Raw genomic sequence first — 27,263 nt, 5'->3', positions numbered from 1 at the left:
GCCAGGCTGGACCCTGGGGCTGGAGCAGCCTGGCACAGGGGAAGGTGTCCCTGTCCCTGGCCGCTGGCGCGTTCAGGTGACACTGGCTGTGCGCAGGGGCCGGGTCACTGCGGCTTCGCCTCCTTCCATTACTGTAATTGGGCCTGAGCGGCCCCGGCCCGGGCGGGCCGGGCTGGGATGAATAATTCACCGCCTGGAAACAAAACCTCCGGCCTCAAAACCGCTCGGCATCTGCCGCCGAGCCCCGGCGTGGGAAAGGTGCCAGGAGCGCCGGGGGAGAGGAGCCGGCGGGTTCCCCGGGGCCGGAGCTGGGGATGCTCCGGCACCCCGAGCCCGGCGCCGCTGCCCCGGAGCCTCCCGGGTTTTCCTCCCGCCGAACGGGAACGGGAGCGCTCTGCCCCTTCCCTTCCCCGCTCTCTCCCCGCCCCGCAGAGCGGGATGTCCCTTGCTGTGCAGGGCGGCCACTCCGCTCCGGGGCTGCGCCAGCCGCCCTCGGCTCCGCGGTGTCCCCGTGTCGCGGGCGCGGTGTCCCCGGGCTGGAACAGCTCTCGGACAGCGACAGGCACGGCGCGGCGCCACCAGCGCCTCCCAAACCCATCCCCGAAGGGGCTCGGCTGCGCCCGGAGCCCATCCCAGCCCCTGCCCCCGGCCAGCCGGGACCCGCTAGGGTCGCCCGCCGTAACCCCTGGCCGTGGGCGCTTTGGGGACCGTGCCCCCCCGCCCTGTCCCCGCCCTGACGTCACCCGCCCCCCCGTGTCCCCGCACCTGCGGCGGGATGGAGCCCGGAGCTCGCCTGTGCCTCGCCCTCTGCCTCGCCGGCGTCCTCCCGGCCCCGGGTGAGCAGGGGGGCTCCAGGGGCGCGGACCCCGCTCCGGGCGCGGCCCCGGCACCTGGGGCAGCATCGCCCCGCACGCAGGGAATCCCGGGGCTGGGGGCTCGGGCTGGCGCTGAGGGGGGACGGGGGTCCCGTCGCGCTCCCTGTCCCAGCTGCCGGAGGGTCCCGCGGCGGGGTCCTGGGGACCCCTCGGGAAGGGTCCGGCCGCACCCCGGCCCCTCCAAGCCCCGCTCCGCTGTCCCCAGGCTGCCGGGGCGCGCCGGGAAGGTTCGCCTACAAACTGCTCCACGACCTCTTCGCCAACTACTCCAGCGCCCTGCGCCCCGTGGAGGACACGGACCGGGCTCTCAACGTCACCCTCAAGGTCACCTTGGCCCAGATCATCGACATGGTGAGCGCCGGGCACGGCCCCGGCCCCGCGCCCTGCTCCCCGCCCGACCCCCGAAACCAGCCCGGATCCGCCCCCAGAGCAGCCCGGGCGGCCTCGAGCCAGCTCAGAGCGCTTCGCAGACAGCCCGGCTCCCCCCAAAAGCAGCAGGACCCCCTCGAACCCAGCTCAGCTCCGCGGGGCACCCGGAGAGGCCGCTGGGCTGGGGGCTGGGGGCAGTGGGGCGGCCCCGGGGTCCATTCGCCCACACGCCCACCCTCTCCCCTCGGCAGGACGAGAGGAACCAGGTCCTCACCTCCTACCTGTGGGTCCGCCAGACCTGGCTGGACGCACACCTCGCCTGGGACAAGGACGAGTACGGCGGCATCGACAGCATCCGCATCCCTAGCAGCTACGTCTGGCGGCCGGACATCATCCTCTACAACAAGTGCGTGGTGCCGGCTGGGGCTGGGGGCCCGGCTGGGGCTGGGGGGCTGCGGGGGTGCTGCCAGCCTCGGGGGGGGGCAGGAGGGCCCTGGAGGGGGACGTGCAGGGAGATGGGCGGTGGGGGCAGCCAGGCGTGCCCGGGACCGACCCCAGCACCGAGGGGACAGCCAGGGGCTGCGAGCGGCACGGGGAGGGGATGTGGCCCCACGGGCACCCCTCCCTGCCCAGCGCCGACGAGCACTTCGGCGGCTCCATGGAGACCAACGTGGTGCTGCGCTCCGACGGGCACATCACCTGGGACTCGCCCGCCATCACCAAGAGCTCCTGCAAGGTGGACGTGTCCTACTTCCCCTTCGACGGGCAGCAGTGCCGCCTCACCTTCGGCTCCTGGACCCACAACGGCAACCAGATCGACCTCCGCAACCAGCTGGACACCGGGGACCTGACGGACTTCGTGGAGAACGTGGAGTGGGAGGTGCTGGGCATGCCGGCCACGAGGAACGTCATCACCTACGGCTGCTGCTCCGAGCCCTACCCCGATGTCACCTACACGCTGCTCCTGCGCCGCCGCGCCTCCTTCTACATCTTCAACCTGCTGCTGCCCTGCATCATGGTCTCCTTCCTGGCGCCCCTGGGCTTCTACCTGCCGGCCGACTCGGGGGAGAAGGTGTCGCTGGGGGTGACGGTGCTGCTGGCCCTCACCGTGTTCCAGCTGCTGGTGGCCGAGAGCATGCCCCCCTCGGAGAGCGTCCCGCTCATCGGTGAGCCCGGGGCGCCCAGCCGGGGGCTCTGTGCCGGGGCCGGGGTCAGCGCCTGGCGTGGGGGGCAGCGGGACCCCGCCGTGCCCCCTGCCAGTGCCCGCTGCCCCCACAGGCAAGTACTACATCGCCACCATGACCATGATCACGGCCTCCACCGCGCTCACCATCTTCATCATGAACGTGCACCACTGCGGGCCGGGGGCCCGGCCCGTGCCCCCCTGGGCGCGCCGGCTCATCCTGCACCACATGGCCCGGCTCTGCTGCGTCTACGAGGTGGGCGAGAGCTGCAAGAGCCCCCGGCGGGCGCTGGGCGGGGGGCGGGATGCCGGGGGAGCGGGCGAGAGCCCCGGGGAGGGGCAGGTGGGCACGGAGGTGAGGGGCTGCCCCTGGGACCACTGCCTGTGCCACCACGACGCCCTGCTGAGGAACGTTGGGTACATCGCCGGCTGCTTCCGGCGCCACCGCGCCAACCAGCGCCGCACCGGCGAGTGGAAGAAGGTGGCCAAGGTGATGGACCGCTTCTTCATGTGGGTCTTCTTCCTCATGGTCTTCCTCATGAGCGTGCTGGTCCTGGGCAACGCTGCCTGATGGCTCTGCGGGCCCAGCACCGCGACCCCCAGGGACGGCGGGGGCTGCGGGTGCCTCGTGGGGGTGACACAAATGTCCCTGCTCCCCCCAGAGCTGCAGGGCGGGAGCTGCGCCATCACTGGGGGGAGGTGCCTGAGAGTGGGACCCCCAGCTGCAGGGCCGGGGGGTCCCAGCCCCTGTCTGGCTGTACCAGAGTGGGCACCACATCCCCCCGTGGCACCCTGCACCAGGGAAACGCACCAAACCGGCAATAAACCGTGGAACGTGTGTCCTGCCCCTGCTGCCTGGGACAGGGGGTGGCCCTGGGAGGGATGGGGGGCTCAGCCCTGAGCCCTGGCCGAGGAATGGGGCTCCCCATGAGAGGGGTGGGGGCTTCCCACGGGAAGGAGGGCAGGGCCCAGCGGGAGCCCTGGAGCTGCTGCCCACCCTGGCCGAGGCGGGCTGGTCCCGTGGTCCATCAGTGCCACCCAGCCCAGCCTGTGGCAGCCACTGTCCCGTGGCAGCCTGGCCCCTCGGGGAGCCCTGGGAAGGGAAGGGAAGGGAAGGGAAGGGAAGGGAAGGGAAGGGAAGGGAAGGGAAGGGAAGGGAAGGGAAGGGAAGGGAAGGGAAGGGAAGGGAAGGGAAGGGAAGGGAAGGGAAGGGAAGGGAAGGGAAGGGAAGGGAAGGGAAGGGGAAGGGGAAGGGGAAGGGGGAGGGGAAGGGGAAGGGGAGATGATAAACTCTCCAGGACTGGTGGATGTTGTGATGGGGGGAGGCTCTCCTGGGCACAGCGAGCACCAAAGGAGGAGTTTTGGATTCTCAGAGAAGCAAGGATGGAGGCAACAGACATGGAGAGAGATGGCCTTTGGAAGAAGGGGCAGTAAAGCAGGAGGTGATAAGGATGTCCTGAAGTCCTGCAGGGGGAAAACGAGAAGTCCCAGCAGCTCTGGATGAATCCTGGGAAGGCCTCCTGGAGCTCCTGGAACTGCGTGGGGAGCTGCCACGGGGGCTGCAGCTGCCCAGCACCGCCTGTGTGCTCCTGGGTGGCCCCACGGCTCCGCTTCAAGAGCCTGGCACGTGGGCATGTCCCCTTTGTCAAGTGGCACTCAGATGTCACACAGGGGCCTCTGCCTGTCCTGTGATGTCACACAGGAGGCTCTCGCTGCCCCGCACTGTCACAAAGGGGCCTCTGCCCCCCTGCTGGGGTATAAAAGGGACCATGGGATGCTGTGACACTGCAGACTGGCGTCACCAGGGCCTCTGCCACCCCAGCTGGGCTGGGGGCCCTTCCCCGGTGCCCCGCAGGTCACTGGGGAACCTCTTCAGCAGCCTGTGCCAGTGACAGGGACGGCGCCATGGGCTTCCTCAGCATCTTCACCATGGGTGAGCTGGTGGCCATCACGATGGTGGTGCTGCAGCTCATCCTGGCCATTGTCATGCTACGGGACAAGCGTCTATGGGTAGGTGGCCTGTGATACGCCGGCTGGGCTGGGCTGGGCCAGGCCGTGTGGGTTTGGGGTGTGTTGGTGTGTCAGGACAGTGTGGAGCGTTCTGGGGAGCTGCTCCTGTCCCACCCATCCGCGTTCTTGCAGAGGATCCGTCGGAGCTCAAAGCATCCGAGCGCAGCCAGAGGCCGGCTGGAGGGGCAGAGCAACGTGGGCAGGGCACGGAGATCAGCACAGATGGGGCTGCCCCATGGCAGCTCCCCACGCGGTTCCATGAGCTCCAGGAGGCGTTTCCCAAGGTTCATCCGGAGCTGCCAGGACTCCCAGGCGCTCTTCGAGGAGCTCCGCAAGGAGCTGGAGGCGCAGCTGCCCCAGTGGCCGAGGATGCCGAGGGGCTGCAGGGCGGGCCAGCCCGAGGTGCCCGCGGAGCCGGGGCTGCTGGGGGGCAAGGAGTCGCCGCAGGGCCCCGGGGAGGAGCGGCCCGAGGCGGGCACGGGCGGCGCGGCCGGGCAGGAGGGGGCCGGGGCCGCGGGGCGAGGCGGCGGCAGCGCCCCGGAGCCGGAGCGCGGCAGCGGCCGCCCGGCCCTGGCCTGGTTCATCCCCCGGGACGTGCGGGTGGCCGAGGCCGCGGGCTCGGAGGGCAGCAGCAGCGGCAGCAGCAGCAGCTCGCTGGGGCTGGCGTTCGGCATCCCGAGCGCGGACCCGTGGTGGGGCCCGGCGCTGCCGCCCGCGCCGCAGCCGCTGCCGCTGCCCGCGGGCCGGGGCCGGGAGCCGGGCCGAGCCCCGGGCAAGCTCCGCGCCCGGCTCGGGGAGAGCCTGGCAGCCTGGTGCAGCCGCCGCCTCCCCGCCTGCTGCTGCCGCCGCCGCTGAGCCCCCGCTGTGGAGCCGCAGGAACGGAACGCGCCCGTGCCAGTGTCCGTGTCTGTGCCAGTGTCTGTGCCAGTGCCAGTGTCTGTGCCAGTGTCCCTGCCGTGCCCATGCCCATGTCCATGGCTCTGTCTGTGTCTGTGCCCGTGTCCGTGTCCGTGTTCGTGTCCATGTCCAAGCCCCTCTTCGTGTCCATGCCCAAATCTGTGCCCATGACTGTGTCCGTGTCCGTGTCCGTGTCCGTGTCCGTGCCCCTGCCCATGTCTGTGCCCATGTCCGTGTCTGTGCCCGTGTCCCTGCCGTGCCTGCGTCCCTGCCATGTCCATGTCCCTGCCATGCCTGTGTCCGTCTCCGTGTCCATGCCTGTGTCTGTGTCCATGCCTGTGTCCATGTCCATGCCCCTGTCTGTCTCCGTGCCCCTGTCTGTCTCCGTGCCCCTGTCTGTCTCCGTGCCCGTGCCCGTGCGGAGCAGCCGCGGCTGGCCCGGCACTGCCGCCTCCCCAGCCCAGCCCAGCCCAGCCCGGCCTGGAAGGGAGCAGCTTGCCCAGGCAGGAGCTGGCTCCCCCAAACCCACGCTCTCCAGGCCTGGTCCCTGGGCACCTCGGACTTCTCCTCACTCTTTGTCTCAATGTTTCCTCTCAGCAGTGAAGAAAAAACAAACAAAAAAATACCCCAATAACCAAAGCAAAGCAAAGGTATAATTTGTAAGTAAGTTTTTTACTTCTTTCACAGCAGTAGCCACATTAAGGTCTAGCGGGGCTTTGGCCCTTCTCATCTTCCCCCTGCAGGAAGGACATCCTTGTCACCTCCTGCTTTGCTGCCCCTTCTCCCGAAGGCCATCCCTCTCCATTCCTGCTGCCTCCTTCCTTTGCCTCCCTGAGAATCCAAACCTCCTCCTTTGGGGCTCGCTGTGCCCAGGAGAGCCTCCCCCCATCACATCACTTCTCTTTTCTGTTTGTATTTTGCCTTTCAATTGTTTTGTAATTTGTTCCTATTGTCTCACGAGTTTCTTGCGCACAGCCCTGTGCCCGAGGCAGTGAGGACTCTGCCCTGGGCTCCTGGCTGTCACCGAGGCATTTCTGACTGCCCCGTGCTGTCACAAAGAGAGCTCTGGCTGCCCCCATGATGTCACACAGGGCACTCTGACAGACTGCCAGGCTATAAAAGGGGCCCCACAGGAGCAGACAGTGCTGGGCACCACAGTCTGGCAGTGTCCTGGCAGACAACAGCCTCAGCCTCTGCCACCCCAGCAGGGTTGGATTCCCCTCGCTGGGATCCTGCAGGTCTCTGGGGAGCCTCTTCACCAGCCTGTGCTGGTGACCTGGAGCTCCGGGGATGGTGCCATGGGGTGCCCCAAGACTTTCAGCCGAGGTCCATCCGAAGCTCCCGGGTGCTCTCGGAGCAGCAGCACAAGGAGCTGGAGGCGCAGCTGCCCCGCTGGCCGAGGATGCCGAGGGGCTGCAGGGCGGGCCAGCCTGAGGTGCCCGCGGAGCCGGGGCTGCTGGGGGGCAAGGAGCCGCCGCAGGGCCCCGCGGAGGAGCGGCCCGAGGCGGGCACGGACGGCGAGGCCAGACAGGACAGAGGCAAGGCCAAGAGACGAGGCGGCAGCATATTCCTGGAGCCGGGACAAGGCAGCAGCCCCGCGGCCAAGGAGTGGTTCCTGCCCCCTGCAGAAGCGCAGAGCTGTGGCCCCGTGGCACCAAGGAACAGCAGCAGCTCGCCGGGGCTGGGCAGGACCGCCGGCGCTGCTCGGGGCAGGGGGTCCCTGTCGGTGCCCAGGCCCCGGCAGCAGGTGCCCGAGGAGAGGGGCAGGGCGGCAGGATGTGGCCTCCTGGAGCTCTGCTCCTCCCTGAGGCAGCTGGTGGTGGGCTGGTGGACACGGCACGGGCAGCGCCGCCGCAGCCGCCACGTCCGCTTCGCCAGCCCCCTGGTGACAGTCAGGTACATCGACTGAGGGGACACTGCCCTCCGAGAGCCTTGGAATTCATTTCTAGTCAATAAATTATCAGAACCCAGGAGTTTCTGACTTTTACCACTTCAATTCTGCCCCCCATCCCCACAGGGATGCGGGAAGGTGCTCCTACCCATGGCAGGGGGACTGGAATGAGATGACTCTGAAGGTCCCCCCCAGCCCAAACCACTCCGTGATTACACAGTGATGCCACACTGGAAGCTCCATGCCACAACTTCCCTGTGGGGTGGGAGCTGGTCACACCTGGCACTCCCCAGAGGAACTGTGCCATCATTCATGGCAGCAGCTCTCGGTGTGCGGAGTCCTGAGCTAAGAGCTGGACTAAAACCCACTCTGGTTTCCTGCAGGGCGCTGTCCAGGAGCTCAGGGCAGCGCCACACTCCAGCCGGGTGTCCCTGCTGACCGTGGCTGTCTGGGTGTCACTGCAGCCGGGCAGGGACAGGTTCCCAACAAAGCCCAGCTCTCCCGCCTCCCGCTGAACGCAAGGGCTGAAAGGTGGTGAGGAAACCCAGACTGACGCTGTGCTGTGCTGTGCCAGGCAGGAGAGCCCGGGGTTCTGTGCAGGCCAGGCCATCGGGGCAGCTCCTCAGGGCTCTGTGACAGCTGAAACTCTCACTGCCAGCTGGAGCTGCTGATCTCCCGGGCAGGAGAGCGCCCGGGGCCCAGACTGGTCACAGAACTACAGAACCCTTCCACCAGGAAAGGACCTCCAAAAGCCCAGCCAGTGCCACCCCTGCCATGGCAGGGACACCTTCCCCTGTGCCAGGCTGCTCCGGCCCCAGGGTCCAGCCTGGCCTTGGGCACTGCCAGGGATCCAGGGATGGAATTCCATCCCAGCCCCTGCCCACCCTGCCAGGGAACAATTCCTCATTGCCAAGATCCCACCCAGCCCTGCCCTCTGGCACTGGCAGCCATTCCCTTGTCCCATCTCTCCATCCCTAATTCTCCATCTCTCCTGCAGGCCTCTTCAAAGTGCCACCTGAGGCAGGCCCATGAAGCTGAGCCAGGGGAGGTAGAGGCTGAATTTCCCATCCCATCAACTTTTCCTCTTTATTCCTTTTCTAACACACCGACCATCCCCTCAGGCAGCCTCTGAGGCAAGTCCACAGCAATAAACCCAGCTGATAACCCAGGCCATCCTCAATCCACAGCCTCTTGGACTGCTGGGGAAGCCGGCTGCCAGCTCATCCCGTCAGTCCACGGCCCGGGAAGGGCAGGAGCAGCTCAGGGGGGGCAGGTGCATCCCTGTGCCCGTGCCGGGCTGCGCAAGGCTGCGGGGTGGCAGGGGAGGGACAGGGGACTCGAACCCGGTGCCGGTTCTGTTCCCGGCACTCGATCCCCAGTGCCGGTTCTGGTTCTGTTCCCGACACTCGAGCCCCGGTGCCGGTTCCGGTTCTGTTCCCGGCACTCGAGCCCCGGTGCCGGTTCTGGTTCTGTTCCCGGCACTCGAGCCCCGGTGCCGGTTCCGGTTCTGTTCCCGGCACTCGAGCCCCGGTGCCGGTTCTGGTTCTGTTCCCGGCACTCGAGCCCCGGTGCCGGTTCCGGTTCTGTTCCCCGCACTCGATCCCCAGTGCCGGTTCTGTTCCCGGCACTCGATCCCCAGTGCCGGTTCCGGTTCTGTTCCCGGCACTCGAGCCCCGGTGCCGGTTCCGGTTCTGTTCCCGGCACTCGAGCCCCGGTGCCGGTTCTGTTCCCGGCACTCGAGCCCCGGTGCCGGTTCCGGTTCTGTTCCCGGCACTCGAGCCCCGGTGCCGGTGCCGGGGGTGGCGCGGCTGCTGCAGTTCCGCGCGGCGCCGCCGGAGGGCGCTGGTGGCGCGGCCGCAGCGGGGCCGTCGGGAGCGCGCCCCGCCCCCCCCCAAACTCCCCGAACCTTCCCTGGACCCCCAAAACTCCCGAACCTTCCCTGAACCCCCCAAACCTCTCCCATCCCTCCCCGCGCTCCCGGCCCCCGAGCAGCGCTCGCCGTGGGCACGGGGCACATGGGGGTTTCACAGGGGACACCTGCAGGGATGGGCACTGCAAAGCTGCCTGGGCAGCCCCTGCCAAGGCCTGAGCACCCTTTCCCTGGGCAAATTCCTGCTGCTGGCCAAGCTGAGCCTGCCCTGGCCCAGCCTGAGGCCGTTCCCTCTGCTCCTGTCCCTGTTCCCTGGCAGCACAGCCCGACCCCCCCGGCTGTCCCCTCCTGGCAGGGACTTGTGCAGAGCCACAAGGGCCCCCTGAGCCTCCTTTGCTCCAGGCTCAGCCCCTTCCCAGCTCCCTCAGGAATTCTCCAGCCCTTTCCCAGCTCCCTTCCCTGCTCTGGACACGCTCCAGCCCACCCAGGGCTCTCCTGCAGGAGCAGAACTGGACATTTCTGGAAGGTGGGAGTTCTTCCATCTCCAGCTGTGTGGGACGTGTCCATGGGAGGCTTGAGCTTCATCACAGCTTTCCCAGCACGGAGAGCCTTTCCAGCCTTTCCAGCCTTTCCACCCTTACCAGCCCTTCCAGCCTTTCCAGACTTTTCTCTCCAAGGCCCGTGGCTCTGGGCATCTTTGTGTGCTCCTGCTGCTCTCAAGACTGGCTATCTCCTGCCTGGTAGCTTCAACTCACTCCTGGGGAAATCATCCCGAAGTTGAAAGCTGCCCAGGACATGACCCTGTCTGTCTGTCTGTCTGTCTGTCTGTCTGTCAGGATGTACCCACAGCGTCCATCCCAGCCCAGCTGCCGTGGCATCCTCTGCTGCTGCGGGTGCTCGGCAGGCAGAGGCCGCCTGGGCACGGTGGGGATCCAGGGAAGGGAAAGCTGCCGGGCTCTCAGGGAAGGTGGGAGCTGTCCCCGCAGTCCCAGGGACACCTGGCACGGGCAGGAGCCCCAGCTAAGCCTGGCGATGTGTGCCTGGAGCCAGCGCCCAGGTGACATCCCGAGAGCTGCCCTGGGACCTGCTCCTCCTTTCCTCTGGGCAGGGATGCTCGGTGGGACTTCCCCCTTTGGAATCTGTGCTTTTCCCCACGAAGTTGGGAACTTCCCCAGCTTTAGGCTGGGTGTCTCACAATGGATTTTGGGCTCTGCCCCATTGCCAAGGCCCCTGAAACCCCTCCTGCTCTGGGGTGAGGGCAGCCCTTGGCCCCAGGTTCAGCCCCCACTGAAGCTGTGGGCTCTGCCCGGGAACTCTCCCGGAGCCCTGGCTTGGAGCTGTAAGAGCTCTGACTTCTTTCCTTGCCTTTTCGTCTCTGTGTGCTTGATGCTTCTTAATTTATGGCAGCAAAGCCTAATGGAGATGCCTAACTCTGCATCCGCAATGCAGCAGGCAAACAAGGAGCTCTCCCCCACTCCCGGGCCCTTCCCCATCCATTTCCCCATTTTAAAAATTACAATTTTTTTATGCATCACTTCACGGTCCTCCCAACTTTCTGTAGACACTTAGAAATATCAGCTGGCAAACAGAGCAAGGTGATCCCAGGCCTCCCTGTCTGCACAGAACTCATTTGTGTTCCATAAAAAACGAGGCTTTTATGCTGGGGGAAGATACTAATTCCCCGGAGTCCTTGCATTGCCCAGCATTTTTTTCTTTTTTTTTTTTTTTTTTTTCTCACAAGCATAGACGTCAAACTCAGTAAAAGCATAAAATATTGCTGAGCAGCTCTTGGGGTTTAATATTCATCTGGCAGCTCCCGCTCTCTCCTGCCTCCCTGCAAACCTCAGGGTTTTGCAGGTGTGGAGACGCGGAGCCGCGCGTCGGTTTGGGCTGGGCTCAGCAGCCCGGCAGGAATGAAGGGCTGGGAGCCCGGGAATGGTGTTGGTGAGGCTGGGGGCGTGAGCTGGGGGCAGGGGGCTGCTCCCGTGGGTATCCCTGCTGTCCTGGCTGCTGTGCACAGCAGCAACAGCCAGGGGAGGCTGAAGTGCTTCAGCACCGGAGAGACACAGCCAAGGTCTGCCCCGGGCTCCGGACCCCCAGCGTTCACTCCAGGGGTCTGAGCAGAGTCCCTCGCTGGGTCCCTGCTCACCCCGGGCCGCTGCAGGGAGGGGATGGGGGACTGCCGGGTTTGAGCCCAGCACCTGCAGGAGCCTGGAGACACCGGCCAGCGCTCCCCTCCCTGCCCAAACCTCCTGGCATTCCGCGATGTACCGCGAGTCACGGAGCCTGGGAGAAATCCAGCCCCGTTGGCAGGGGGTTTGTAACCACAGACTCGCATCACGCACAGAGGGTGCTTGGGGTTCGTCAGGCTGAGAGCTAATTACGACATTAATGTAATTAGAACAAAAGAGCCAGAGTCCCCGGGGAGAATTCCTGACTGCAGGGGGAGGGCTCAAGGGAGATAACCCAACCAAAGATATTGTGGAAATAATTCAATATCAAAAATTGGCATAAAGCAAAGCAAATACTCTGATTAAGGGATGGAAGAGGTGAAGCTGCTGCAGAGGAAGGGAGGGGTCTGAGGGAGTGTTGTGGCTGGGAGGTTGGACTCCCAGCATCACCTCTAGAGCCCTTGGGACAGACTGACCAGCCCTGTAGGCCGTGGCTTTGGACCAGCTGTCCGTTTTCTCAGGACTTGAACTGGATGAGGAGGAGCTGACACAAAATCTGGATGTGCCACTGTTGCACCAGCCCTGGCTAAATGGGGTTCCCTCCCCGGCGAGTGCCACCAGGACCACCGTGCCAGAGGGACGTGGCGTCCAACCAGCCCCAGAGTCCGGCACTTTGGGAAAGGAGCCTGTCCAGAGGGGCAGTCCAGCACGGGGCAGGATCCCTGTGAGCTGCATCCGCCCCTGGCAGCGCAGGGAGCCTCTCAAACCCCAGCTCTGGCAGCGTGTCCCTTGCTTTGCGCTCCACGTGCTGCAGCCGCAGCCCCCGAGAGGAAACATCAACGTGGGAAACAAGCAGAGGTTGTGCCCTGTGGCTGGATACTCCTGGAGAGCTCTGCCACCACCCGGGGTGTTCAGCTGGAGAGGTTTCCCTGGCCCAAAGGTCTCTGCTTCACCTTGGGTTTGACAGCATCTCCAACCTGGGTGCCAGGCTCGGCTGCTTTTACACCCTGTCAGCTCCAACAAATTGTGGTTTTCCCCCACAACCCTCGTGGTTTTCCTCTTCAACCCTCGTGGTTTTCCCCCACAACCCTCGTGGTTTTCCCCCACAGCCCTCGTGGTTTCCCCCACAATCTGTGTCTCTGCTCCCCCAGCCCCCCGAGCAGGCTGGGCAGCTCTGCACCCCCAGCTCCCTCCAGGGCAGGGCTGCAGGCTGGAATCTGAATCCCAGGAATCTGAGTTGCTGTCAGCTCTCTCCGGGTTTCCATGGAAGCTGAGGCTGTTCCACAGCCTCTCCACAGCTTGCTCTGCTCTGTGTGGAGCACGCAGGAGCCCCGAGAGCCTCAGCAACCGGGCAGCTTGGAAAGCCCAGCATTTATCCACGTTTGGCTCTGGTCCTGGGCTCCCGGGCTCCCCTGTCATTGTCACCAGAGGCTGGGAGGCTCTGAAGGAGCTGTCACACAGGCAGGGTCTCCTGGGGCTCATCCCGGCCAGGCCTGAGGGCAGCTGGGAGCAACGTGAGTCAAACAGCCCCAGGAGGCTCCTGGGCACTGCTCCTGGCTGCTCCTTTGCCGTGAGCGTGCCAGCTGGGCACAGGGACCTGTCACAGGCGAGCCACAGCCCAGACCCCCCTGACTGAAGGCCAAGAGAGCTCAGGGCATCAGCTGAGGCTGGGAGAGCTGGGGGGGCTCACCTGGAGAGGAGAAGCTCCAGGGAGAGCTCAGAGCCCCTGGCAGGGCCTGAAGGGGCTCCAGGAGAGCTGCAGAGGGACTGGGGACAAGGATGGAGGGACAGGAGCCAGGGAATGGCTGCCAGTGCCAGAGGGCAGGGCTGGATGGGATCCTGGCAATGAGGAATTGTTCCCTGGCAGGGTGGGCAGGGGCTGGGATGGAATTCCATCCCTGGATCCTGGCAGTGCCCAAGGCCAGGCTGGACCCTGGGGCTGGAGCAACCTGGCACAGGGGAAGGTGTCCCTGCCATGGCAGGGGTGGCACTGGGTGGGCTGTGATGTCCCTCCAACCCTGTGCTGCTGCTCCTTGGGCACTGCCCTGCCCTGAGAGGGGGCACAGCGTGGTGACAGGGGCGGCGAGGGACTGGCACAGCGAGACAGGGGATGGCAACGCAGGGAGGTGGCAGCGGGTGACAGCGAGGTGGTGGCACTGCAGGGAGGTGGCAAGGAAGTGGCCGAGGGTGGCAGGGAGGTGACAGGGAAGAGGTGGCACTGCAGCACCGTGGCAGTGCTGCCTTCTGGCCGGGAGGGGCCTCCTGCGCTCCACACTCGGTGCCATGCCCGCTGTCACCGCCGTGCTCCCGGCCCGGCCCGGCCCGGCCCGGCTCGGCACGGCACAGGGACGAGTCTGGGAGTGCCATCCATTTATTGTGATCCTTCGCGGACAGCCTGGCAGTGCGAGCATCATCATCCTCACTATCATCACCACCATCCTCACCATCACCATCCTCACCATCACCATCCTCACCATCATCACCATCCTCACCAGCAGCAGCGGGGCAGGGCGGCCTCCCGGGCGCTGCGGTCACTCGTCAGCAGAGGGTGACACCCCCGAGCCCCCCTTGCAGGGGCACCGGCAGCTCCGAGGGGCGGGGGTCCTGCTGGAGACGTGTCCATGGAATCACGGAACGGTTTGGGCTGGATGCCCCCCGAGAGCCCCCCGGTGCCACCCCGGCCGTGGGGCACTGCGGGTGTGTGTCACAGCATCGCCCTGCTGGCCTGGCCCCGGGGACCTGCTCCTGCCCGGGGGACACTGCCGTGGGCTCGGACACTGTCCCCGCCCTGCCCGGGGCTTTGGGGGGTGGCGGTGGCAGCAGCGTCCCCTCCCCGCAGCGCCGTCCCTCTGAGTCACCGCCCTCCCCGGGCTTTGCGACAAGTCCAAGTTAAAAGCAATTGAACTTTGTTTATTGTGTTTTTTCCATCAGGTTCCATTCCCGGGAGAGTCCAATTAGCGCTAACGAGCGGGCTGGTAATTACAGCTCTGGCCCCGGGAGCATCGAGCGCTGCTGGCCGGGCGGCTCGGCCCCCCCGCCGCTGCCCGGGGGCCAATTAACGGCATTGTCACCGACCGCCTTGTCACCGACCCGCCTGCCACCGGGGATGCGCCCTGGGGACTCTCCATCGCTCCGGGCTGGTGGCGCTGGGGGACTGTCCCCGCGGCCATCGGCCATCGCAGAGACGCGGCTCAGGACCCCTGATCCCGGACAAATCTCCCGGTAATTCACTCCTTCCCAGCCCCAGCTCTGCACGAGACAGCTCCGGTCCCTCCTCTGCCCGTCCGCTCTCCGGAGGGACGCACCTTTGGGCCTCGCTGTCCCTCGGTGCCCGTCGTGGTCGTGGCCAGGCAGGGACCGTCCCGGGGTGTCCCGGGGGTCCCCCGGCCCTTCCTGCTGCCGGGGGTGCTCCATCCCATCCCTCACTCCATCCCCTCCATCCCTTCCCTCCATCCCCTCCATCCCTTCCCTCCATCCCTCCTTCCATCCATCCCCTCCCTCCATCCATCCATCCATCCATCCATCCCCTCCCTCCATCCATCCATCCATCCATCCATCCATCCATCCATCCATCCATCCATCCATCCATCCATCCATCCATCCATCCCTCACTCCATCCCTTCCATCTATCCCCTCCATCCCTCCCTCCATCCATCCCATCCCATCCCATCCCATCCCATCCCTCCCCGGAGCAATCCCTGCGGCCCGCGGGGCAGCTCCTGCTGCCGGCAGCATCACTCGAGCCGAAGCTTTCCTGGAAAAGCCAAAGTCTTCCTCCCCAAACCCAGCCCAGCTGAGGCACTTCAGGGGCTAAAACTGCCACGGCGAAAGGGGAGCAGCTGCGCCAGTGGCAGCTCCAGCCCCAGCAGCAGAGCGGGAGTGTGGCTGGCACCAAACAGCTTGTGCTGCAGGTCCCGAGAAGGGTGTACCTGACAGGCGTGCCAGGAAATGCTGCTGGACAGTGCTGATTTAACTGGAATTAAATAAACATTAATTCTGAGTGGCCTGAGGCCGGGCTGTGGGCTGTGGTGGAGGGATGGTGTGGGTTCTGGGCTGGTCCAGGCAGGAGGATGGGTGGGAGCTGGGCTCTGTGCCCAGCCTGGGCCCCAAGCAGCCAGTGCTGGCCTTGCTGAAACCCTGGGATTTGTCTCTGCTCACCCAGCTCCTTCCTGCCATCCCACAGCTGGCTCTGTGTGTGGTCACTGTGCTTGAGGGGCTTGTCCCAGCTCTGCCCAGGGAGCTGCAGCCAAACCAGTGTCCCAGGAAGGAGCTCAGAGCCCCTGGGGCAGAGGAAGGTGTCCCTGCCATGGCGCTGGATGGGCTTTAAGGTCCCTTCCAACCCAAACCTTCTGTGACTCCGTGACCTTCAGGGCTGTGGTGGTACAGGGGCGCTGGCATTGCAAAGGCTTTGCAGCTCTGCAGCCAGCTGAGGGGGGAGCAGAGACCCTCCCATGCATGGCCAGGAGTGGGGTCACTGCCCAAAGCCACCCGTGCCCAGCCCTGCCCCTGCAGGGACTCGGTGTCCCCTGCCCATCTCTGAACAGCCAGAGGGCACCCACCCACCCAGGGCTTTGTTTGCTTTGAGCACTTCACCCAAAGGAGCACAAAACGAGCAAGTGAGCCCTGGCTCAGAGCCGGAACCGTCCCAAGGCTGAGCTGGAACCGTCCTGAGACTCAGGTGCAATCGTCCCGAGGCTCAGCTGGAATCATCCTGAGGCTCAGAGCTGGAACCGTCCCGAGGCTCAGAGCTGGAGTCATCCCGGGGCTCAGAGCTGGAGTCATCCCGAGGCTCAGCTGGAATCATCCTGGGGCTCAGAGCTGGAACTGTCCTGGGGCTCGTTACTCTGCTGTCCCTGCTGGGCTCGGGCTCCTCTGCAGGTACACACGGGAAAGGGCCTCTTTCCTTGGGGGTCCTTCATGGAGGAGCCTGGGGGTGCATGAAGCCAGCCCCAGGAGCTGCCCCGTGTCACCACAGCCCTGTGTCACCACCACAGCCCCATGTCACCAGTCCCAAGCCCTGCGCAGTGGGGCTCCTGTCCACCTGCCCGTGGTGCTGGGGAAAACGCTGTCCCCCAAGTCCCCAAAAGCCAGCCCTCCCCAGCCACTGGGGGCTGGCTGCAGCGCTGTTTCTCGTTGCTGTTAAGTCTGCAGGGTCCTCACCTCACAGAGCCCAGGCCTGCCCTGGCACTGGAGCTCTCCCAGTGGAATCTCAGTGCCAGGGACACATCCTGACCACCGCAGTGGGCTTTCTCAGCCAGGACCAGCCTTTCTGGGCACATGGAGAAGCAGCAGGCTCACCTGGTGGCTGTGCTGGTGTCCCGAGGGACCTCCACAGATGGAGAGATGGGCCAACAGGAACCTCTGAGCTCAGCCAGGATGAGTGCACAGCCCTGCCAGGACTGGGGAATGAGCCCAGTACCAGCACAGGCTGGGGCCACCCGCCTGGAAAAGCAGCTGAGAAGGGCCTGGGGGACACCTGGGGACACCAGGCTGGCCAGGAGCAAAGGGTCCAACAGTGAATCAGCAGGGACAGGGCATGGACCTTCCCTCCTGCTCACCACTGGAGGGGCCAGGCCTGCCCCTGGATCCCTGGCAGTGCCCCAGGCCAGGCTGGACACTGGGGCTGGAGCAGCCTGGCACAGGGGAAGGTGTCCCTGCCATGGCAGGGGTGGCCCTGGGAGGGCTGTGAGGTCTCTCCCAATACAAACCATGCTGGAATTCCATGATTTCCCAGTGCTATCATGGAAGGGAGGCGTGCATTGGCCAAAGGAACAGTTGCCCAAACCCATCTGCACTGGCCCATTGGTTCCCTGTGCTCTGGCTGTTGCTGTGTCAGTGTCATCTGGTCCAGGTTCCCTTTGTGGAGAGGGAGCTGGGCCTTCCTGGGGGACGATTCACTGCACTCAGCTTCACTCCTCTTCTGGGATGGGAGAAATCTTTTTCTGTCTCTGAACCTGAGCCACCCTCAGCAGCTGGTGAGCTCCTGGGTCCTGCCAGCTGCCCCAGCAGTTTGCAGGTTCCTTCCTGGGTCTGCTTCACCTTTATGCCACAGATGAGGGGCTGAGCATGGGAGGGAGGGTCAGAATTTCCTACGGAAATTCTGAGCGAGTCCCAGAGCGCCCAAACCCAGTTCCTGTAACCTGACTAGCCTGTGAATGCTCGGTTCCCGTGACCCTGATTTTACATGTATGTGTTCCCAGACGCGTGTTGGGTGTTCCCAGACGCGTGTTGTGTGTTCCATGGTACCTTTGTCCAAGTAGGAGACAGGAATCTGTGGCCACCGGAGGGAGGACAAGGAACTGTATGAATATTCGAGTGGCTCTCCGGACCCTGCTCTGTTTGCTCGAAAGACAGGATGCTTCTAACACCGGACCCTATGGATATTTGCAGACAGAGAAAGGAACAAAAGAAACCTGGCTCTGGGCAAGAAAAATAGCATAAAACCTGGACTCACTTGAACAGATTTGTGAACTCACAGATCTGATGTGAAAGGGGGTCAGAGCTGCATTCACCCAGAGTCGAGTCCCGGGCTCAGCCCTGTTCCTTTGATTCGTGGCTGGCATAGATTGTGATCCGATACGCGAAATAAAACCTATTTCTTTTTGTTCACTTTTAATTTGGCTTTCACAAATTATTAACTCGACCTAATCTGGTTTTTACCTATAACAACGGCAACGTAGCGGTCAACAGCCATGGCCAGCAGCACGCCCGACCCCTCAGCAGTCGTGGGGTGCACCAGGAACATCTGCAGGAAGCAGGCCACGTAGCCAAGCTCAGCAGAGCCCAGCCACACACGCTCGGCAGCTCGGGGACCACATAGGTCACCGTGACCACGTCGGTGACCGCCAGCACGGCCAGGAGGCAGCGGCTGGGGGTCTGCAGGGCCCTGTCCAGCCCCAGCACCAGCAAAACCGCCCCATTTCCCACCACGGCAAGGATGCCGAGCAGAAAAGGATGCCCAGGTAGGTGGAGAAAGCTTCCAGGCCAGGGACCCCCACCAGGATGAAGGAGGAGGAGCTCCTGTTGGAGGAATCAGAAGCCACTCAGGAGAATCTTCACGTGCTTGAAAATATACACCAAACTTTGAGTCTCGAGGTACCGGGGGGATAAGGTGGGGACTCTGCATCAGTGCAAGAGCCAGGTCAGGAATCCAGATAATTATTATGATCAGTGTGAAACAGCATATCATCCTTTCTTCATGGAAAGGGTGCTCAGGCCTTGGCAGGGGCTGCCCAGGCAGCTTTGCAGTGCCCATCCCTGCAGGTGTCCCCTGCAGGTGGCACTGAGTGCTCTGGGCTGGGGACAAGGTGGCCGTGGGGCACAGCTGGCACTGCATGGGCTGGCAGGGCTGGGCCAGCCCCAGGGATTTGGGGATTCTGGGATCACCAGCTAGGGGGAATGGGTCAGAAATGCAGAATAAATGGGGTTGTTGTGCCTGGGAAGTTCCTATGAGGGGAAGAAGTTCATGTTTCAGGTTGTGCCAGCAGGGATAACCAAGGGACTTTTAGTCTGTTGCTTGTGAAGGGCTTATTCCTTTGCTGGTTGCTTGCCAGGGCTCAGCTGACATCCTGAAATGAGCTGCAAGAGGAGAGAACAAGGAGAGCAAGGTCAGCTTCCAGCCCTGGCTTCCCTCAATGGGGCCAGCACAGGAAATTCCTCCAAATTTGAAGAGCAAAACAGTGCTCTGGGACATTAAATGTGATCATGAAATTCCCTTTTGCTGCTCTGCCTTCTGTCATCTGCCCATGACAGAAGCCCGCAAAGGCAGGCAGGCAGAAGAAAACACCAATTTCTGAGGGTTTATTCAATGGGAGAAGCTTGAAGGCAACACAGAAACTCCAGAGAACACTTCTGGAGGGACAAGATGAGTCTGAGTGTGGTGGGCAGGATCTACACCTTCCTTTGTGCTGAAATTTTTCTGCTGCTTCTCCCCAGAAAGCAGCAAAGACCAGGCAGTGCTGACACGCCAGACCCTGCTGGCACACCAAATTCACTGGGAGAAATTGCCTGGAGGATCATCCACCAGGAGCTTCGCAGTGCAGAGCAAGGCACAACCCTGGCAAGACACGACCTCACATGCTTTTAGCCCAAACTGGTGGGAGTTATCTCACCTCCCCTGCCATCCTGGGCTGGCCCTGTCTGCTGCCTCCCTCCATCCCTCCCCTCCACAGCCTGGCAGTTACAAACTCAGGGCTGAGCACGTTTCTTTTCCATCAGGATAAGAACCTAAGGTGGGAGAAGGAGACCCAGAGCACTTGGAGGACGAGCTCAGCAGGACTCTGCTCACCCACACACCTGTGCAGGTGGAAGCCACACCGTGTCCTGGGCTGGGTGTCCCGTCTGAGCCCCACCCTGGGGAATGGGATGTGCCTTTGCACCTTGGCATGTGCTCCCAGAGGAGTTTTGCTGGGAGAGCTGATGCTCCTGTACAGGTGTGGCCGTGGTCGAGGGGTCCCGGGACAAGGGAAGAGATGGGAATCTGGACTCCATTTTTCAGAAGGCTGATTTGTTATATTACGATATAGATTACATTAAAAATGCTGCACTGAAAGAATAGAAGAAATGATACAGACAGAAGGCTAACACGGAATAGAAAGGAATGAATAACAAAAGCTGGTGACTCTCAGAGAGTCGGCACAGCTGAACCATGGCTGGTCACTGAGTAAAGTCACTCCGTGTGAGACCAGTAAAAGATGCACCTGCTGGTAAACAACCTCCAGACCACATTCCACAGCCCTCAGAGAGTTGTTGTTTACATTTCCTGTCTGAGGCTTCTCAGCTAGAACAGGAGAAGAATCCTAGCAAAGGATTTTCATAAAAATATCCTGATGACACGCAGGGGCTGCGGCTTCCCCTGGCCTGGAGCCCTGAGTGGAGCAGCCCTGTCAGCGGTGGGGCTGGTGCTGCTGGAGCCCCAGCCACCTTGCTGGAGCCCCTCTCTGGATGGGCATGCCACCCACGGGGTCTCTGTCCCTGTGTGAGAGGAAAACCAGAGCCGTGTCCCCTCCCTCCCCTCCAGCCGTGGCACAACAGGAAACGCTGTGACTGGTCCTGTTTTACAGGGAATGCAGGCATGGAAGGGTTAAACCAGGCTGCTGGCACTTTGGGAATGGGATGCAATTTTCTCAGGCACTTGTATCCTCTGCTTCAGCCAGAATTCCAAAGGGCCAGACCTCTCCCCCTCGGCTCTCCAGGCATTTGACTTCCTTGACCCCAAAAACAGTTTAATCTCTCCTCTAAGTCACTTTCAGTCCTCCCCACGAAACAAACCAAGAGGTTTTCCAGGCTGATTTCAGTCAGGAACACAATCCAAGAGGTTTTCCAGCCTGGCTCCACTCAGGGACACAAACCAAGAGGTTTTCCAGCCTGGCTCCACTCAGGGACACAAACCAAGAGGTTTTCCAGCCTGGCTCCACTCAGGAACACAAACCAAGAGGTTTTCCAGCCTGGCTCCACTCAGGAACACAAACCAAGAGGTTTTCCAGCCTGAATTCAGTCAGTAACAGAAACCAAGAGGTTTTCCAGCCTGGCTCCACTCAAGGACACAAACCAAGAGGTTTCCAGCCTGGCTCAGGCATCGTCCCTGGCCATGAGAAGCCGAGCACTGCAAAGCCAATATGGTGACATCGCTGCCCAGACAATGGTGTGAACGATGGTTTATTGCTCAGAGGACTCTGTTTCCAGGCTGGCAGCTGTGGCCCCCGTGGCAGCTGGCACAGACCACTCCAGCAGGAACCGTGTCTCGTGCCGGAATTGTTTGTTTGGAAAGGGCAAACACGTCTGAGATCCTGTAACCCTGAGCCTGGGAAAAACCAGCTCCTCCCTCCCTCCTCGCTCCCTGAGGTACTTGATCCTCTGGGCAGCAGTTTCTGCTCTTCATCCTGGGTAACAAAGCCCTCCAGGTTGTTAAACAATGCTGCTCAGCCAGGCTCAGCTTTACTGGGTCCTTCTGGTTCACAGTGCTGCTCCAGCCTTATTTCCTTATTGCAGAATCCCAGACTGATTTGGGCTGGGAGGGACCCCAAATCCCACCCAGGGCCACCCCTGCCGTGGCAGGGACACCTTCCCCTGTGCCAGGCTGCTCCAGCCCCAGTGTCCAGCCTGGCCTGGGGCACTGCCAGGGATCCAGGGGCACCCTGTGCCCCTCAGCACCCTCCCAGGGAGCAATTCCTGCCCAAGATCCCATCTAAACTGACTCTCCTGAGGGCCACACGCACAGAGGTGTCCAGTTCCAGGTCCCAGCCCTGTGTGAAGCATCCCACCTGGAGCTCCTTCAGGCTCAGGGGGCCCTTCTGGCTCTCCACAGCTGCCTGGCAGGAGGGTGCAGCCAGGTGGGCTCGGGCTCCCCACTGCTGTGACTCTGAACTCCCCCAAACCACCCATCCTGGCATTTTTCCCTGGCTACAAGGCTGTGTCTCCCCAGAGCTCAGGATTTTCCCCGGCTCCGCTCTCCTCCCAGCCGTGTTTGCCATCCCTGGGTGTGTGCAAGCACAAGGGACAGGCCTGAGCTGGGAGCAGGGAATTGCAGCTGAGCCCGGGTGACAGGGCTGGCAGATGTCACCCCTGCGTGTCTGCAGCTTGTTTGAGGTGGGTTTGACCAAGGAAGAGCCAGGCAATTAGCACTGTAGTAATTAACCTCCATGAGGCAGCCACTGGTGGTTGCTGGCGTGTGACTGGCAGGTCTTGACCACAAAATTCACTAAATCTGGGGTGTCTGGAGGTGGTGAAGCAGCTTGTTGCCTCCATCAGAGCCAAAGCCCACTTAGATGATCTGGCACAGCAGCTTTTCTGGGTGGATTCTTTCATATTCCACCTTGATCTGGCTAAAGTTTGAGCTTGGCCTAGAGCGTGGCACTGCGCTTAAAAACACTGCCCCAACACCAGGTTAAAAGGAAAAAACACTAACCCAGGATGATGTGTGACCTGATCCTGCCTGGGCCTGCACCAGCTGCAGGTGCTGGTTCCTCCCACAGCAACGCCTCAGCCTGCAAAAAGACCTGCATGGAAACATTGAAGTGTCTTAAGGAAGCTGATGTCCCTAATCACTGCTGGGACTTGAGGGACTGAATCATCCCGGGGGAGAAGCTGCTGCCTGGGAATAGCCAGGAAGAGAAATGATAAACAAACACACTACTCCCACTGTGTGGGTGATGTCTGTCCCAGCACCGAGATGCCAAACAGATCCTGGGTCACGCAGGGGAATATTTTAACCCTGGGTGGACGTGGAGCTGCTGGAGCCAGTCCAGAGGAGGCCACGGGGCTGCTCCAGGGCTGGAGCCCCTCTGGAGCCAAGCTGGGAGAGCTGGGGGTGCTGGTGACAGAGGCTGGACACGAGCCCAGGTGTGTGCCAGCCATGGTGTGGGCATTGCCCCAGGGCAGGGACTGTCCCCCAGGGCAGGGACTGTCCCCTGTGCTGGGCACTGTGTGACACCTCGAGGGCTGTGTCCAGTTCTGCTCCTGCAGGAGAGACCTGGAGGGGCTGGAGGAGTCCAGGGCAGGGAAGGGAGCTGGGAAGAGACTGGAGAATTCCTGAGGGAGCTGGGAAGGGGCTGGGGAATTCCTGAGGGAGCTGGGAAGGGGCTGAGCCTGGAGCAAAGGAGGCTCAGGGGGCCCTTGTGGCTCTGCACAAGTCCCTGCCAGGAGGGGACAGCCGGGGGGGTCAGGCTGTGCTGCCAGGGAACAGGGACAGGAGCAGAGGGAACGGCCTCAGGCTGGGCCAGGGCAGGCTCAGCTTGGCCAGCAGCAGGAATTTGCCCATGGAAAGGGTGCTCAGGCCTTGGCAGGGGCTGCCCAGGCAGCTTTGCAGTGCCCATGCCTGCAGGTGTCCCCTGCAGGTGGCACTGAGTGCTCGGGGCTGGGGACAAGGTGGCCGTGGGGCACAGCTGGCACTGCATGGGCTGGCAGGGCTGTGCCAGCCCCAGGGATTTGGGGATTCTGAGGGAGAGCAGCTCCAGCTCATGGGGAAGGACACAAACATGAGAACACTGATTTATAAATTTTTTTTAATCTGTCTTTTCAGTTGTGTTTGTCCTCCTATGACTCCGACATAATTTCTGTTGCCTGAATTAGTTATTGATGTGTGGGGCTGCAGAGCTGATTCACAGATCAAACACAAATCAGCAGCTCTGAGACATGCTGAAGATAATGAAATCCATAATATTTCCACCGATTTAATGTACCTGCCTCCTTTATTTCCCCCAAGTCTTAGAACAAGGAACTGCAGAACTGGAATATTTATAAATCTGAACTGATACAAAGGAGGTTCCTCAGGAGGCACAAGAGCAAATCTGGCCTATTTTACTGTTGAATTCCTGATCCAGCTCTCGCCATGCCAGCCCAGCAGGTAAGAAATCCCCTCACCCAGGTGGCCCCTACTGCCCTGGGGGTCACAGGGTTTTGTAGGGTCTGTGTTTGCTTCTCCCAAAGTGTCCTCAGCAGCTCTTTCTCCAGCAGAGCCCACGGCCAAGGAGAAGGAAAAAATACAAATATCATATTTAAATATATATATATATAATATACAAATAGTGTATATAAATAGCCATTTTTCACACCTGGGGGAGGTTCCCAATTTAGTTGTGCAGGAACTGAGCTTTGCACATAGAGGAAAGGATGGGATTGGGTTGTTTTGATGCTTTTTATGAACCTCCCTATTCCCAGAGTGCTGGATGTGAGGGATCACGGGGGAATTCGGGATGCTGAGAGATGAAATGACAAAGTGGACAGTCAAATCCAGTGTGGGTTCTCTCTTTTGGGGGTGGACCTGCTCAGGTGGGGCCCTTCAGGGGCGCTCACCCTCCAGGGCTGTAGCTGCTCTCTTTGATATTTTCTGCCCTTTATAATAAATACATTTACAAAGGCACCACCATTCCCCACCCCTGGCGGTGCCCAAGGCCAGCTGGAGCAGCCTGGCACAGGGGAAGGTGTCCCTGCCGTGGCAGGGGTGGCTCTGGCTGGGCTGTGAGGCCCCTCCCATCCCAAACCCATCTGGCATTCCATGGTTCCAGGATTTTGTGACGGGTCAGCTCCTGATCCGTGTGGAACCAGCTGTGCCTGGCACAGGACAGCCCAGAGCTCCCTCCCGGGCACCCTGCACCCCCCATTGCCAAAACGCACCCCAAAACGCACCCCGAGCTGCTGTTTGCAAATAGGATTTTGCTGTGTGGACAATGAGTTAATTCGTGCCCAATTCAGGAAATGAAGATCTTAATTGGGTTTGTGCTAGAACTTTCTGCTTCCACAAAGTGTTATTGATTTTCCTCTTCCAAAAATAAATGTCCAAATTATAGGCAGTGCTTAAATGCAAGAGAAGGATGACACAGTGGTTGATTGCAGATGAAGGCTTTGTGCTGTCTGCCTGGGTGTCACTCAGGGCTGTGCTGCAAGGACGTCCCAGCCAAGTGGCAGCTCCTGACAGGCTTCGAGTGCCCCACGAACCCATCAGCTGCTGGGCTGCTGCAGCCCCTTACTGCAGCCCCAGGGCAGGATGAGCAGCCATGAATCACAGTTCTGTGTGCTCTGAGCCAGCCCGGGGACAGCTGAGGAGCCCCTTCCCACCCCAGAACCTTCCAGGGGGAGCTTCTGCCTTGGAAATTGAAACTGGAGTGGGGATCCTGCTGTGTGTCTGCTTGGTCCCCAGGCCACAGAGGATGGGGCTGGCACAGGGGGCACCAGGATGGAGATGATGCCCACAGTGATGTGGGCAAGTGGAGCCAGGAGCTTCCCAAAGCTGTGCAGAATGCAGATTCTGGAACCAGTAAGGCTGGAACAGCCCTGCCAGCCCATGCAGTGCCAGCTGTGCCCCACGGCCACCTTGTCCCCAGCCCAGAGCACTCAGGGCCACCTGCAGGGGACACCTGCAGGGATGGGCACTGCAAAGTTGCCTGGGCAGCCCCTGCCAAGGCCTGAGCACCCTTTCCATGGGCAAATTCCTGCTGCTGGCCAAGCTGAGCCTGCCCTGGCCCAGCCTGAGGCTGATCCTCTTGTCCTGGTTTTATCATAGGATCACAAAATGGTTTGGAACCTCAAATCCCAGGTTTGGAACCTGGCCACCCCTGCCATGGCAGGGACACCTTCCCCTGTGCCAGGCTGCTCCAGCCCCAGGGTCCAGCCTGGCCTTGGCACTGCCAGGGATCCAGGGATGGAATTCCATCCCAGCCCCTGCCCACCCTGCCAGGGAACAATTCCTCATTGCCAAGATCCCACCCAGCCCTGCCCTCTGGCACTGGCAGCCATTCCCTGGCTCCTGTCCATCCTTGTCCCCAGTCCCTCTGCAGCTCTCCTGGAGCCCCTTCAGGCCCTGCCAGGGGCTCTGAGCTCTCCCTGGAGCTTCTCCTCTCCAGGTGAGCCCCCCCAGCTCTCAGCCTTGCTCAGAGCAGCTCTTGGAGCATCTCCGTGGCCGCCTCTGGACTGGCTGCAGCAGCTCCATGTCCCTGTTTTGGGGTCCCAGGGCTGGACTCACTCCAGCTGGGGTCTCAAGACCAGAGAAGAGGGGCAGGTTGCCCTGTTGGCCCTGCTGCCCTCACTGAGGGGTGGCCCAGGACAGGGGCCATGCCCTGTGCCCCTCGGGGCTCTCCCTCACTCCCCCGCTGCCAGCTGCCCCCAAACCCGGCTGCTCTCCAGCTGTTCCCAGCTCACAGCCATGGCTGCCTCCCTTTAATCATTGACAGCACCTCGAGCCTTCCCAGCAGGGCCTGTTTGCTGTTTGCTCTGCTCTGTTTGACTTTCCACAGCAGCGCCCACAGCAATCATGGACAGACCGATTTTTCTACAAGTGCTTTCCAGCTGTCGCTGCCTTTCCCCACCTGCATTTCCTCAGCCCTGGGCCTGCACACTGTATTTGCCATGCCAAAATTCCATTTTGCCAGCAAACAGGCTGAGCTGTCAACATCCCCTTCACACCAGCACCGGCACACAGGGGTGAGGTCAGGAGCTCCAGGATGCTCACAGGGATGTGAAACTTCTGCTCTGAGCCAGGCTGGGTGAGCTGGGGGTGCTCACCTGGAGAGGAGAAGCTCCAGGGAGAGCTCAGAGCCCCTGGCAGGGCCTGAAGGGGCTCCAGGAGAGCTGCAGAGGGACTGGGGACAAGGATGGAGGGACAGGAGCCAGGGAATGGCTGCCAGTGCCAGAGGGCAGGGCTGGGTGGGATCTTGGCAATGAGGAATTGTTCCCTGGCAGGGTGGGCAGGGGCTGGGATGGAATTCCATCCCTGGATCCCTGGCCAGGCTGGACCCTGGGGCTGGAGCAGCCTAGCACAGGGGAAGGTGTCCCTGCCATGGCAGGGGTGGCACTGGGTGGGCTGTGAGGCCCCCCCAACCCAAACCTCTATATGATGATGAATAAATGACACGGCCTCACTTCATTCTTATTCTGATCAACATTTGTGTTCTGTACCAATCTCACATTTAATCCCGTGTCTGACATTCCTTTGGTGTCCGCTGACCCCACGCAGCCCCACCAGAGATTCAGCTGGGCTTGTGTTGATGGATTTGAAAGAGTTTTTCTTCCCAGGAAGGGAGAAGTGTCTGCAGCAGCACAACTTTCTTACCAGTAAAACTTCATCTGCTCTGCAAGACAAAAAAAAGGGTCCTAAGGAGTTAAAGGAGCTAAGGAGACTGACTCTGACACACAGTCTGGTCTGGGATACTCTGATGCATTCCACTGAGATATTTGTCCTATTTATTGTTTTAGGATCATCCACGGAACTCCTCTGCTTCTGTATTTTGGGATTTCACTGTCCTGTGAAGGTCCAGGGCACCTCCTTGTGACCCGACATGAACGGGGTGATCCTGAGGGCAGTCACACGTTCCTTGGGAAGGTTGGTACACCTGGGAATTGGACATGGACTGATCTTCTGGCCCAGAAAGCACACAGAATGCTCTGTTTACCCTCCACATCCTCACCACAGGCAGAGCAGCCCTCGGCTCTGGGTGAACAGATTCCATACACCGACTGACTCGGCCTGAGAGCACAGCAGGCCTGGGTGTTTCAGCTACATAAC

General features: G+C 61.9%; 1 protein-coding gene across 2 annotated transcripts; it reads left to right on the top strand.

The window, feature by feature from the left end:
• The first annotated feature begins 4 nt into the window (after positions 1-4).
• CHRNA10 (cholinergic receptor nicotinic alpha 10 subunit) lies at positions 5-3,252 on the top strand. 2 transcript variants are annotated; one of them, XM_038141339.1, is made up of 5 exons: positions 5-836; positions 1,081-1,226; positions 1,496-1,650; positions 1,878-2,410; positions 2,523-3,252. In XM_038141339.1, exons 1-5 carry the CDS (start codon positions 776-778, stop codon positions 2,996-2,998), a joined length of 1,371 nt encoding a protein of 456 aa, XP_037997267.1. In that variant the 5' UTR covers positions 5-775; the 3' UTR covers positions 2,999-3,252. The 2 variants fall into 2 exon arrangements, with proteins under 2 accessions (XP_037997267.1, XP_037997274.1); XM_038141346.1 differs by lacking the exons at positions 5-836; positions 1,081-1,226 and having other exon boundaries at positions 1,237-1,650; positions 2,017-2,410.
• Positions 3,253-27,263: the final 24,011 nt, after the last annotated feature.

Source organism: Motacilla alba, chromosome 1 (assembly GCF_015832195.1).
Source record: "Motacilla alba alba isolate MOTALB_02 chromosome 1, Motacilla_alba_V1.0_pri, whole genome shotgun sequence".
In the NCBI taxonomy this organism is placed as follows: domain Eukaryota; kingdom Metazoa; phylum Chordata; class Aves; order Passeriformes; family Motacillidae; genus Motacilla; species Motacilla alba.
The sequence above is the reverse complement of the archived record's forward strand: the minus strand, read 5'-3'. Positions and strand labels throughout refer to the sequence as shown.